Raw genomic sequence first — 14,395 nt, forward strand, 5'->3', positions numbered from 1 at the left:
TTTCTCATGTTTTTTTATGTGTGTTCCAACAGAAGGTTATATTTTCTTCCCTAAACGTAAACTAATCTGACGAACTGAACCAAACCGACTAGAGGTTGGGGGGAGTCGTCTTCCACCTCTCGCCGGACCTCTCCCTCTCCGCCTCCCCCCAAATTCCGATTCATCGCCGTCGATCGATTCCGCCGCCGCGTCCCCTACCTCCCCACTCCCCTCTCTCTGGACCTACCAGCCCCCGCCCCCGCGCGCGCCCTAGACCCGCCGCCGACCTCTCCGCCTATCGCCGCCGGCGCCGTTCCCCTTCTGGTGTCTGAGGTACGAGCTCGTCTTTTCATCCCCACTGGCACCAGAGGTTCCTGCCTGGATCCGCCCCCGAGGCCTTCTGTTCCGTAGGGTTAGACGAATTTAACTGATTCCGTGCTCGCGTCTAGGTAACCCATTCGTAAATTGCCGAGGCGACCTCTTCCGGCTCATCCCCATGGCCATGGAGGAGGACGACACCGACGACCAGCGCCTGCTGCACAGCCTCGGCGTCACCTCCGCCAGCATCGACGACATCGAGAGGAAGATCCTGTCACAGGCAAGTCCCGCAGGACAACAGCGCACAGGAGAACTAGCGGTCTTCTCATCGAGTTCAGTTTCATTTTGCAGGCGGAAACTGATCCGAAGCAGCGTGACGCCGAGCCGCCAACGGAGGACGGTGACCGGGAGAGCATCGTACCGACGCCTCAAGACGATGCGCAGGCCAAGCTGCACCAGAGGCTGCGCTCCGTGCAGCTGGAGATCGACGCCGTGGCTTCCACCATTGGAGGGGCCAAACCCGCTGCTGCAAAGAAGAAGAAGAGCGACCGCTCCGGCAGCACCCAGACGGAGGTCGAGAAGGGGGCGGAGGAGGAGGAGGAGGACAATGCCGGTGAAGACGACGCCCCTCGCGGAGGAGCGCTCCAGCAGGCGCTGGCCGCGGAGCGTCTCAGGAGCCTCAAGAGGGCCAAGGTGCAGATTCAGAGGGAGATATTGCAGTCGGAGCCTGGCACGTCTGGGTTGAGCAGTAAGAAAGGTAAGGCGCTGGCCATGCTGGTTGAGGATGAACCGAGGCGGAAGAAGTCGCTCAAGCCGCCGCCTGGAGGGCCTAAGAAGAAGAAGTCGCCGCGCCGGCTGAAAACTGTCACCTATGATGATGATAATGACTTTGATGCGGTGCTCGACGGAGCTTCTGCAGGGTTCATGGAAACTGTGAGTCACTACTAGCCTAACTAGCACTTGGGGCTGCCGTTTCCTGTAATAAGTTTGTCTGCCTCCTCATGTTGCATTCTGTTCTGTAGGAAAGGGAAGAGCTGATCAGGAAGGGATTGCTGACACCGTTCCACAAGTTAAAGGGCTTTGAGAAGCGCGTCGAACGACCCGGACCTTCTCACAGGCAAAATGGTTCTGCAGAGCAGGCTGAGGAAACCGTGGAAGCATCCAGCATCGCTAAAGCTGCTCAGGCGATGCAGAAGATAGCGCAAAATCGCCCGACTACCAAATTGCTTGACGCGGAGTCCTTGCCTAGGCTGGATGCGCCGACTGCGCCGTTTCAGAGGCTCGGGATACCTCTAAAGCGCCCTGCCCCTCCCGGTTCAGACGAGCAGGAAAATAAAAGACGAAGGAGAAAGACCAAGAGGCCATTGCCTGGCAAGAGATGGATGAAAGCTAACTCAAGGAAGGAGTCGTTACTGGATGGTATGCTTGCCAAGGCCTCTTCAGTATTCTCAGCCTTTTGGCTTTAATGTTTGTTCTATGCACATGGAAAATGCAGTCCGTTTTCTTTTTTTGCTACCATTTTGTATCAAGATACTGCAGTGGACTTATCATGTCTGGTTTCTGCACTTGCAGATGAGGATGTTGGAGAGGCAGCTGCATCAGCATCAGTTTCTGAGAATGAAGATGAAGTTATAGAAGGTTCTGATGGGTTGCCCCCGGTCATCCTTGAAGGTGGTTTGAGAATTCCTGGCTCAGTTTACGGACAACTGTTTGACTACCAAAAAGTAGGAGTACAGTGGTTATGGGAGTTACATTGTCAAAGGGCCGGTGGAATAATTGGTGATGAAATGGGCCTAGGGAAGACCGTCCAGGTCTTGTCATTTCTTGGTGCTTTGCATGACAGTGGTATGTACAAGCCTAGTATTGTTATCTGTCCTGTGACCCTTTTGCAACAGTGGAAAAGGGAGGCCAGTAAGTGGTATCCAAAGTTCAAAGTTGAGATCTTACATGATTCTGCAAACAGTTCAAGTAAAAAGGGCAAGAGATACAGTGATTCTGAGAGCGAAGCTTCTTGGGATAGTGATCAGGAAGAGGTTACGCATGCAAAGCCTGCAAAAAAGTGGGATGATTTGATTTCACGTGTTGTGAATTCAGGGTCAGGTTTGCTTCTGACTACATATGAGCAACTAAGAATCGTACGGGAGAAGTTGCTTGATATAGAATGGGGATATGCTGTATTGGACGAGGGCCACCGCATAAGGAATCCCAATGCTGAAGTAACTCTGGTGTGCAAGCAATTGCAGACTGTGCACAGGATAATCATGACAGGGGCGCCTATTCAGAATAAACTCTCGGAACTTTGGTCTCTTTTTGATTTTGTGTTCCCTGGAAAACTTGGTGTCCTGCCTGTGTTTGAGACCGAGTTCTCCGTCCCAATTACTGTTGGCGGGTATGCTAATGCAACACCATTGCAAGTGTCCACGGCGTATAGATGTGCTGTTGTCCTGCGCGACTTGATCATGCCGTATCTTCTTAGGAGAATGAAAGCTGATGTCAATGCGCAGCTTCCCAAAAAGACAGAGCATGTTCTTTTCTGTAGTTTAACTCCAGAGCAACGGAATACTTACCGTGCATTTCTTGCTAGTTCAGAGGTGGAGCAAATATTTGATGGAAACAGAAACTCCCTTTATGGGATCGATGTCCTAAGGAAGATATGCAATCATCCTGATCTTCTTGAGAGGGAACATGCTGCTCAGAATCCTGACTATGGGAATCCTGAAAGAAGTGGAAAGATGAAAGTGGTTGAGCAGGTCCTTAAAGTCTGGAAAGACCAAGGCCATCGCGTTCTTCTTTTTGCTCAGACTCAACAGATGCTTGACATTTTGGAGAACTTCTTGACTCTCCGTGAGTATGAGTATCGGAGAATGGATGGACTTACACCTCCAAAGCAAAGAATGGCACTCATCGATGAGTTTAACAACACAGATGAAATCTTCATTTTTATTCTGACCACAAAAGTTGGTGGGTTGGGTACGAATTTGGTCGGTGCAAACAGGGTCATTATATTTGACCCGGACTGGAACCCTTCAACGGACATGCAGGTACAGTCTATTCTTAGCATTTTTCCGTTAGATGCATTGACAAAGCTGTGTTAAGGGTTTATATGAATGTGTCGCCTTAATCAGCTTAGAAGCAATTGTTGACATACAAAACTGGATGCCAGTGAGTGCTGACATGGTAGATGAATATGTTGGATTTTGCCCAAGAATCCGTCACATCAAAACTCACGAACACACGTGATCGAAAATTCTTTGCCCAAAAGCGTGTTTTGCCCCTTGTTTTTTTTTTTCTTTTTCTTTCTCTTGAATTTTCACAGTAGAAATCTGGGCATGTGTATAAATACACGACCCATGGCAACCTTAGCAAACCTACTCGAATATGACTTTGCAGCATAAACAGAAAGTATTAGTTGGACTCAGGCTCGATCAGCAGCTAGCACACAGACACCAACTTGTTAGCTCCTTCACACCTTCATGTTTCCTACATGGACTAGATTCAAGTACCCCATCTACCATAGCTAGACAACTAGCATTTGGAAGCCAACTCGACTCACGTATGAAACTTTCCTAATTAAACCAGCCTCGAGACGTAGACTAGCAAGTTTGATTATTTCCAACAGAATAGCTGTGAATCATATTCTACCTGTACAGCTGGAAGAATAATCTACAATTGTTTCAATTCCTAGTTCTGACAAAGTGACAATGCTAACCTGGTTAAACTTTGTGTGGACTAGGCTAGAGAACGAGCATGGCGAATTGGGCAGAAAAGAGATGTGACGGTCTACCGATTGATCACCCGTGGGACAATAGAAGAGAAAGTCTACCATCGACAGATATACAAGCATTTCCTAACAAACAAAGTACTGAAAAACCCTCAGCAAAAGAGATTCTTCAAAGCCAGAGACATGAAGGATTTGTTCACATTGCAAGATGAGGACAGGCATGGCGCAACAGAAACATCAAGCATTTTTGGCCAATTGTCTGATGATGTGAATATTGGGGTTCCAAATGAGGAGCAGCGAGGCGATCAATCTTCATCTTTACCAACCAGCACAGAAGCTGAACCGTGTTCATCTGCTGGAGGAGAAGGGAAAGCAGAACTTAACTCTGACCAGGCAGACGAAGAATCCAACATCCTCAAGAGTCTTTTTGATGCCCAGGGCATTCATGTAAGAAACATTTTCTGATCCCTATGGAAAGTTTGTAGCCTCTGCTTTTCTTTTCATATTTGGTAAATAAGACCCATTTTTCCACTTGCAGAGTGCGGTAAATCATGATGCCATAATGAGCGCCAACGACGACCAGAAGTTGCGCCTAGAAGCAGAGGCTTCGCAGGTGGCACAGAGGGCAGCCGAAGCATTACGCCAGTCACGGATGCTTAGAAGCCGTGACAGTATCGCTGTCCCCACATGGACCGGAAGATCTGGTGCTGCTGGGGCGCCATCCTCCGTCCGCAGGAAATTCGGGTCAACACTCAACACCCAGCTGGTCAGTTCTTCGCAACCATCATCAGAAGGTTCGAACAGCAGCAGGGTTCAACAAACTCTCCAGGTGGGCGCTCTACACGGCAAAGCGCTGTCCTCTGCCGAACTTCTGGCCAAGATCCGTGGGACACGAGAGGGAGCAGCTTCAGATGCGCTGGAACATCAGCTCAGCCTGGGTCCTGGCTCCAGTCAGAGACCAGGCTCATCAGAGAATGGCCGCGCGTCAAGCTCTTCTACTAGCAGGAGCATGATCGTGCAGCCTGAGGTCCTGATCCGCCAGCTCTGCACCTTCATACAGCAGAACGGTGGCTCGGCCAGCTCGACAAGCCTGACGGAGCATTTCAAGAACCGGATACAGCCTAAGGATATGCTGGTGTTCAAGAACCTGCTGAAGGAAATCGCGACCTTGCAGAGGGGCGCAGGTGGCGCGACCTGGGTGCTGAAACCCGATTATGAGTAAATTGTCAGCTGTAGTTAAGGCAGAGCATAATTTTGGTTAGGAGTAGATACATGCATAAAGTTGCTTTAGATAGAATTTCCAGTCTGACACAGATGAAAACTCTGCTCTTAAATCTTTTGACTCAGAGGTGAAACCTGATTACGAGTAAATTGTAGCTGGTAGTTCAGCGGAGCGAAATTTTGATTAGAAGTAGATACACGCATAAGTTCGTTTAGATAAGATTGTGATGCAGAATTGAGAATTTCCTCTTATATCTTTTAACGTGGATAATTGATTCTTTTAGTTTTGCAATGGAAGATATTGGCCTGAAGAACAGAGTCATGTTAGGTTTTGGTTCCATATTGGCCCGAAGAACAGAGCCATGTTAGGTTTTGGTTCCATATTTGGCTACTCCGTAAATTTCTTTGCTTTATGGTTTTTCTCTGGTGTGCATTGCATAGTGTGAAACGAACTACAATTTGAATGGTAACACAGTAATCTTCCGAAATTCAATTTGGCTCCAGGGTTATGCTCCTTCTACCAAAACAATCATATTTTAAAGTTTCATTTTTTTTTTTTCATAAAAATTGTAAATCTCCTTAATATATATGTGCCTCCATACATGTACCTTCATCAAGTTTTACAGAAACTAATATTTTTTGTGGTCTATATAAAAAAGAGAAAATTTATCTTGTAAAAATCATTATTTTTAGCACTAAATTTTATCTTTTTTATACATGCTACATGGTAAGTTGACTTTTTATGAAACGACTTTGTGAGTGCTTAGTAACACAATAATGTTTGTGCGAATTTTTTATTTCAGTTTTCTTTAAAAATTTAAAATATGGGTAAGATGCATTTTAAAATAGAGAAAGCATATGCTTTCATGTTCCAAAACACCACAATAATCTTTCTGTAACATATCTCGATTTTAAAGGATCACCTGAGAAGCATGTTAGAGTTGTAAGCTTTTGTGTTTCGTAAATTCTGCATACCGTGTGCTTGAAGTCGTGGCGGCCCCCGAGTCGTCTTATTCTCTGCCGTCATGGCCGCATGAGTTGTCGATGGAGGGTCGAGACCACCTGTGTGGCTTGGGCTGAGTAAAGGTGGGTTAACCTTGGTGCTCTTTTTGCGCTAAATTGCGGCTCTAGTTGACGTCGGCCTTCTATCTAGCGACTGTCGAGTGATATCTAGATCGAAAATGGTTCGGTCATACACGCCTATATTCTCAGCCACTACAACGGCTTCCTGAGGGCATTGCCGCGAACGTTATAGACTTTCATGATATTGTTAGAGCTGGAGAAAATTATGGTGGCCGGAACCGTTGCTTTTGGAGAATCTTTTTTTTTAGTCTGAATATTGTCTTTGGTGGTTAGAGTGTTGTTGTTGTTGCGTGTGTTTGATCATCGCGACATGGTCATTTTTTTTTTTGCTATGTACATCTTTAATGTCTTTAGACATCTTGGTAGTGGAGAGGTACAATTGATATCTTGGTAATATTACTGCATTACAATTATAAAAACAACTCATTCGCCACCAGAAGCATGTATGCATTTGTGGCCCAACAACCAACCCGACACTAAGTGTTGTTCCCAGCTTCCCGCGCTGAACCATAGAAACGTGGAGTACATTGATGCCACTAAGTGCGGCGACCTCACCTACAAGCACAACGAGAAACCAGTTCGCCGACCTCACCAACGAGGAGTTCCTTGCAAGGTACATGACGTCTTATGACACCAATTGGCTCGTCACCTCATATACACTCTAGAACTACTGAACATAACATTAATTAAAAAAATATGCCAAGATATTTGTTAAACCATGTGTTTTACAACTCACTAGCAAATTTTTTTTTTGACACAACACTACCAAAATATTCAAGAATACAACTAGCTGCGAAGGAAAAACATATGTACTACAATTCAACTAGTTATGTGTCACAAAATTAATCCAAAAAACACGTGATTTTATTTTTCTTGGATTTAGAGAGGTTTATTTTTACGAAAGTTTAAGATGTCTGAAAAAGGGAAATAACTAGTGTAATTTTCATTGCAGACGATGAATCAAAATTTGCATTGCACAGTCTCGGCCTCGACAGGAGCATCACCAAGAGAGGTGCATCTACCCCGTGACCTAGAGATTGATGTGGACGTACTCTGATGAGACGATGAGCGGTGGCACTGCTGACGATAACGGCGGCCTCGGTGCTCATGGTCGGAATGCCATGCTATTGCCATAGGTTCAGAACTTTAGATACACACGAACATGAAAAATGACACGACGGAGGAGAAGGAAGCATAGCAAGAAGAGGCTGGAGATGGCAGTTGGACGGTGAGGTCCGGGATCAGGGATGGAAGCAGTGCGTGCAACGGCATGCACATAATTAATGGGAAAAGCTAGGTGGAACCGTGCAAGCCCAAACGCTCGATTCAGAACGCGATCAACGGCGTTGGAGAGTTCGGACGTTTTGATTGCAATCGACCCGATAGGTAGGGTTTATCAACACATACTACCTCAGTTATAAAATATAAACCTTTTTAGAAAGCTATAAACTCTTATATTTTGAAATAAAGGTAGTAATATAACTTGGATGTTTAAGCACACGGTACCTAGTGTAGATCGGTCGACATGGCTAGCTTTCTCCTTGGCGGCGCATGGCCGGTGATCCCTATGGTAGTTCTGCTCATGTGTGGCATGTTTGCCACATGCGTCGAGGAGCAGCACTGACAAGTTTCTCCGGTGGCAGGCCACTCGATCACAACCGTTCTTATGCGAGCGCGGAGGAGAGGCTGCGGTGCTTCGAGGTGTATCGCAGAAACGTGGAGTACATTGACGCCACCAAAAAGCACGCCGATCTCACCTACGAGCTGGACGAGAGCCAATTCGCCGAAGTCACCCACAAGGAATTCCCTGCAAGGTACGCGTCTTATGAAATGGATGGGCTCTGCTCTGTAGTGGCAGCTCGTTCCCGGGCGGGACCACCGGATTTCCTTCAATATTGAAGATGGAATTGGCGCGCTTGCAAGCCCATCTTGCCGCCTTCCACACGTACTTGGCCGCCCTTCTCCATGGCTGGTGCTGGCAAGTGCAACTTTTTGCGGGAAAGCCTAGAAAGTACGCGTGTCACCCGTCGCCGCCGTCCACAGGAACCATGACTTCTTTACTAGTGATTCAAGGAAAAACCTACACCTCATATACACTCTAGAACTACTGAACATAACATTAACAAAATTTGTACCAAGATATTTGTTAAACCATGTGTTTTACGATATTTGAGAATACAAGTAGATGAGAACACAAATATATATACTACAATATAACTAATTAAGTGTCACAAAATTAATCAAAAAGGGCACGTAGTTTCATTTTTCTTGGATTTAGAGAATTTTAATTTTATCAACGGTTCAAAATATCAAAGATTTGAAAAAAGGGAAATAACCAATGTAATTTAAATTGCAGATGATGAATCAACATTACTAAACTGTATTTGTAGTTAGTTCTTTAATAGTAGTAACAAAGAACAATGTGTTATTTTACATCCATATTATACAGTCAATTTTTGAAATGCAATAGCATTGTATACAAGTTAAAATTGTACATTCAGTAAATGAGTTATGAACAAGTAAAAATGTTTAATATAAATGTTAATCATTTATTTTAATCCTAAAGGGCCGTTCTTATTTTTGATCAAAATATGCCTGCATTGGTGCATACCATTGGAGCACACAATAGGTGTTCAACTATAGTTTCTTAATTTTAATGAAATTTATATGTTTATCCAATTTCTTGTTTTGTTCGCAAGTTTATTTATCTTCACTAGTAACATGAATCCCCCCTGCTCAAACACCACCCCATATGAAGAAATTCTTGAAAGCCGCCATCGTGAAAGTATTTCCATGATGGCGTTTCATGAATGATCCCGGTTACAACAGAAAATGTAGGCGATAAGTCAGGAAGATGTACCAGGAATAATATGGAATCCCTAATGATGATGGCGATAAGTCGGCCATGTCCTAGCACCATGGAAGTTCATTCCGAACATTGCTGCGCGTCAGAAAATCTCATGCCAACCTCCCATGCATATGTTGTCTCCGTTTTTTGCACTTTAGGGGCATGACTCCACGCAAAAGGCCGATTGGAAATTACCTGAAAGGATGAGATGTCGCCTAGAGGGAGGGGGGGGGGGGGGGAATAGGTGTTTAAAAACTCTTACGGATTTGGCTTGTAAGAATGCGGAATTAAACTAACGTTTAGCTTACAAGCACAACTCCTAAATATGCTAGGATCAACTAAGTGTAACAATAACAACTAGAGCTAAGCAAGATAGGCACAAGATATATGAAGCACAAGTGATACCATGATATATGTACTTCAAGCATGATGGCTATCACAAGGAAAGTAATCTCGGGTATAGAAATAACCGAGGCACGCGGAGACGAGGATGTATTTCCGTGTTCCCTTCCTTTGCAAGAAGGTACGTCACGTTTGGAACAGTGGAGGTCCCACGAAGGATTCCCCAACGCCACGAAGGCTCACCCTATTCTCCGAGCCAAACCCACGAAGGATAATGGCCCTTTCCTTATGGTTAGCTTTTCCTCCACTCCGGAGATGGCAAGCTCCACAACCACTTCACAAGCTTCACGAAGGAGAAGTCCGGGCCTCTTCACAATCTTCCTTGAAGAGATCACCGGAGCACCAAACGCCAAGCCAACTAGGAGGTCTCCCTCCAAGAGTAACAAGCTCACGGTCTCTCACTCGAACTAATCGTGGTTGAGAGCTCAATACTATGCAATGATGCAAAGCAAGAACACTAGAGGTGTTCAAATCCTTCACACTCAAATCCCACCAAAGCAACAAATGCTAGGATGAGATTAGAGAGGAAGAACAAAAAGGAAATCAACAAATGACTTCAAGATCTAGATCCAAAGAGTTCCCCTCACTTAGAGGAGAGATGGATTGGTGGGGATTGTAGATCTAGATCTCCTCTCTTAGATCCCTCAAGAATGAGCAAGAATCATGGGGGGAATCAAGAGAGAGGGCAAGTTCTTCAAAGTCAACAATGGAGGAGAGAGAGTGGAAGAACTTATACAGCCCAAGGTGGAAGAAGGCCTATTTATAGTCTAGGGAGAAATATAACCGTTGGATGTGTTTCAGCTCAGCACAGTCGAGGAGGCCGGTCAACCGGGCCTGGGGCCAGGCCGTCCGGTCCAGGTGCCGGTCAGACCGGGCCACAGGCCGGACCTGGCCGGTCCAAACCGGGCCTGTGACCGGGACATGACCGGGACACTTCTGTGTCTTACAGTACATGGCCCGGTTGGCACCAGTCCACAGGCCGGTTTGAACCGGGCCAGCCGGTGGGTCGGCCGGTCACGCCAGGCGAGAAACCGGGCCAGCAGGAAAACATGTTATACAAAAACTGTGATAACTTTTGTGTCCGGACCCCGATTGACATGAAACCAATTTTGTTGGAAAGATAATGACGAATAGAATCCCAAAGAAATATAGAGACTCCTCACAGGATATTTTTAGATTTTTTTAGAGAGGGAGTCTCCCACCGTCAAGAAACAGTGAAGACGTCCAAACTCGAAAATGCAATAGAAGATGCATGCGGATTCTGTTTTCAATGAACTTGGGCTTGCTGTAAAGCTAGCAACAAGCTCAAGAACCTCTCAGAGAGAAACACCAAGAAGCAATAGGAATATGCTAAATATGCAAAGGATTGAGCTCCCTAAGACGATGTGATCAAGTTACCCAACCGAAAGGCCCTCTTGATAGTGTGGCTATCTATCCTATAATCCGGTCTCCCATCAATCACCTTGAGACCGGTAAAAGGAAACCTATCAAGACTATAACTTTGCCTTGCGCATCCCACTTGATCTTGATGATAACTCTTCAAGCTCCACTCAAGCCGGAATGCCTCACTTCATCATTGTTGCTTCGTGAAGACTCACAAATGCTCCCCCATACACCATGATGGGGAAGCTCCATTGGTGCACATCTTCACATGTCCATTATCACCAAATGAACGGCAAGCTTCAAGCATATGATCCTCTTGAGATGCTCAACTTGAACTTGCCCAACTCAACCTTGATGACGATCACCACTTGACGTTATCCTTTCATGGGCTATATGAGATCTCACTTTTGATGCATGCCCATGGAAAGATACCTAACCCACATAAACAACACAAGGGAACATATATGATGGATTAGTTCATAAAGCATGATTGACACGGCTTACCATACCACATGACTTCTCGTGGCACATTCTTCATGCTTCATGTGTTGACCAATCTTGAATCTATTCTTCACTCTTTGTATTGGTCAGCCTTGTATCTTCTCATGCTCTATCATACTATATTGAGGTGTATAAAGAATTCTTCACTTGGAATCAAGCGCTCAAGATCTTGATCATTCGTTGCTTATCACATAAGCTAGAGCATGGCTAATATTGAGTTCCACATAAGAACTCTATCTTCATTTCTTCTTCTTGATCATATCACATATATATCTTCAAATTGATGATCTTGATGCCAATACACAAGGTATATCTTTATCTTCATGGCATCCATATTTGAATCCAACACATGGAATACAAGTACCTATGGAATATTCCTTCATATAAACTTAATGAAAACATTAGTCCATAGGGGTTGCCATTAATTACCAAAACCACACATAGGGGAAATATACCCTTACATTACCAAAGGGTGATTTACTACCATGCATGTCACCACTCACCATGCATATCTAGATGGAGCATCCAATCGCCTTTTTCCCATCCGGTGGGTGGGGGTGGGATATGTTTTCAACCAAGCAATCACACCCTAGTTTTAGTCTTTCATTTGTGACATCAATTAGGTTCCTACTTTTTGAGTTATACATTAACTTCAGAGTTTATATCATCAAGGTAATAAAGCTTTATCCGATGAATTCCACTTTTTACCCCCTAGTTATGCATTTGTGACACTAATTACCCCGCATAGTGAAAATTTGTGTAGATTACCCATTTTAAAAGCTTTGGATCCTTGTTTTCTGATGTGTGTCTATTGGACAAGGTGTTAGTGATGATCATGGTCCAAAAATATCAAGACGATAGTGAGGAATGAAACATATGGATTAAAGAAGTTTGGACATAATTGTCCATGATGCCCTCTGATATTTACATTTTTTGTCACTCTACATCGATGTATCATGCCTGTCCTACCGAACAATTATAAGAAAAATGTTAAATTATGATGAAACCATGCTTAAAGTCTCCTAAATGGGATATTTTGGTAGAAACTCCACTAAATGGGGTAATGTGTGTCACAATTTCATAACTACAGGGTAAAAAGTAGAATTCACTAACCGTTGTGAAAATGCTATACTATTATCTTGCAGCTTTTGGTTGGATTTCTAGGTATCCACACATGGACGTTTCAAACGTTGTGAGACCATGATAATAGATACCTAGATACGCGTATTTTTGCTTTGTAGTACACATACCTGAGGGTATACATACCTAAGTTACACATACCTAAGGTATGCATACCTAAGATATGCATACTCAAGTGATACATACCTAAGGTATTGCATACCTAAGGTGTACGTACACTGATACGTGTATATATATGTTAGGTATGTGTAACTTGCATGTGTGTATGTTAAGTATGTAAATGTTAGGTATGTGTAACTTGTATGTGTATATGTTAGGTATGTAAACCTTAGGTATGTGTAATTTAGACACGTACACTCCAGGTATCTACGAAATACACGTTTGGTGCCCATGCTCCTAGGTGCCCCAATTGAGCTTCCAGTAGTTACACCCATGCGTGTTTCTCATAATCTAGAGAGTATCTATCATACCGGATAGTATGTACATCTAGTATGAAGTATTTAAAACTATTTTGGAAGTATATATACTACTTTGCACGCAGTATGTACTTTTTTTACGTGGACTCATTTTATACGTATACATATGCATGTATTTCGGATATATAGTGCAAACTATGGGTTCACTTGCATTTTTTTCATAAAACTTTATTTGGAGTATCTTAGATATAGTATACGAACATACTCAAACCGATAAAGTATCATAGATACTTCCGTATGGTAGTATATTAGACATGGGTGTAACTACACCCAGGGGTAGGAAGTATTTATCCTATATATATATATCCTGGGTAGGAAGTATTTATCCTATATATATAGACTATATATATATATATAGTATAGTCTATATATATATCCTATATATATAGACTATATATATATATAGACTATATATATATATATATATCCTGGGTAGGAAGTATTTATCCTATATATATAGACTATATATATATATATATATATAGGATAAATACTTCCTACCCCTGGGTGTAGTTACACCCATATCTATATACTTTCGTACGGAAGTATATACGATACTTTATCGGTTTGAGTATGTTCGTATACTATATCTAAGATACTCCAAACTAAGTTTGGTGAAAAAAATGCAAGTGAACCCATAGTATGCACTATATATCCGAAATACATGCATATGTATACGTAAAAAGTGAGTCTACGTAAAAAAATGTACATACTACCTACAAAGTAGTATATATAATTCTAAAATAGTTTTATATACTTCATACTACATGTACATACTATCTAGTATGATAGATACTCTCTAGATTATGAGAAACACGCGTGGGTGTAACTACACCCGGGTGTAGTATGAATATGTCCTATATATATATATATATTTTGTGGTTTTTCATGTTATGGGTAGTTGACTTCATGGATCTTAAAAGTTTAATCTTTGATGTGCCATATATTTTATTGAGTTGACTTGTATTTATGCCTTCAAGTTTGTCGACCTTAGGATATTGTAGATATGGCTTATAATTTTTTGATCTTACATGATGGCAGAAAATTAGTGTTTTAAGGAGAAGAAATTCATGCTAGTAGATTTTTTTGTGCCTTCATGTTATTTGTAGGTGTATTGTACTTTTTGCGGATCCTTTTTATTGAATTTTTGGAGGATCATTTGATTTGTTGAGCATATTTGTGTATACCTTAACAAAAAAAATCCCAGATGTCCGTTTCAATAGGAGGCGTGCATGACTCATATGTCCGTTTCAATAGGAGGCGTGCATGACTCATTCTAGTGTCTCCTCTATGACCTCTCTACGGAATTGAGGCAGTGCGCTG

The 14,395-nt window shown here is 43.3% G+C and overlaps 1 protein-coding gene across 1 annotated transcript; it reads left to right on the forward strand.

The window, feature by feature from the left end:
* The first annotated feature begins 439 nt into the window (after positions 1-439).
* On the forward strand, positions 440-5,536 carry LOC124659442 (DNA excision repair protein CSB). The gene is made up of 6 exons (XM_047197314.1): positions 440-577; positions 649-1,230; positions 1,320-1,716; positions 1,870-3,338; positions 4,031-4,465; positions 4,557-5,536. Exons 1-6 carry the CDS (start codon positions 476-478, stop codon positions 5,238-5,240), a joined length of 3,669 nt encoding a protein of 1,222 aa, XP_047053270.1. The 5' UTR covers positions 440-475; the 3' UTR covers positions 5,241-5,536.
* Positions 5,537-14,395: the final 8,859 nt, after the last annotated feature.

Source organism: Lolium rigidum, chromosome 6 (genome assembly GCF_022539505.1).
Source record: "Lolium rigidum isolate FL_2022 chromosome 6, APGP_CSIRO_Lrig_0.1, whole genome shotgun sequence".
Classification (NCBI taxonomy): domain Eukaryota; kingdom Viridiplantae; phylum Streptophyta; class Magnoliopsida; order Poales; family Poaceae; genus Lolium; species Lolium rigidum.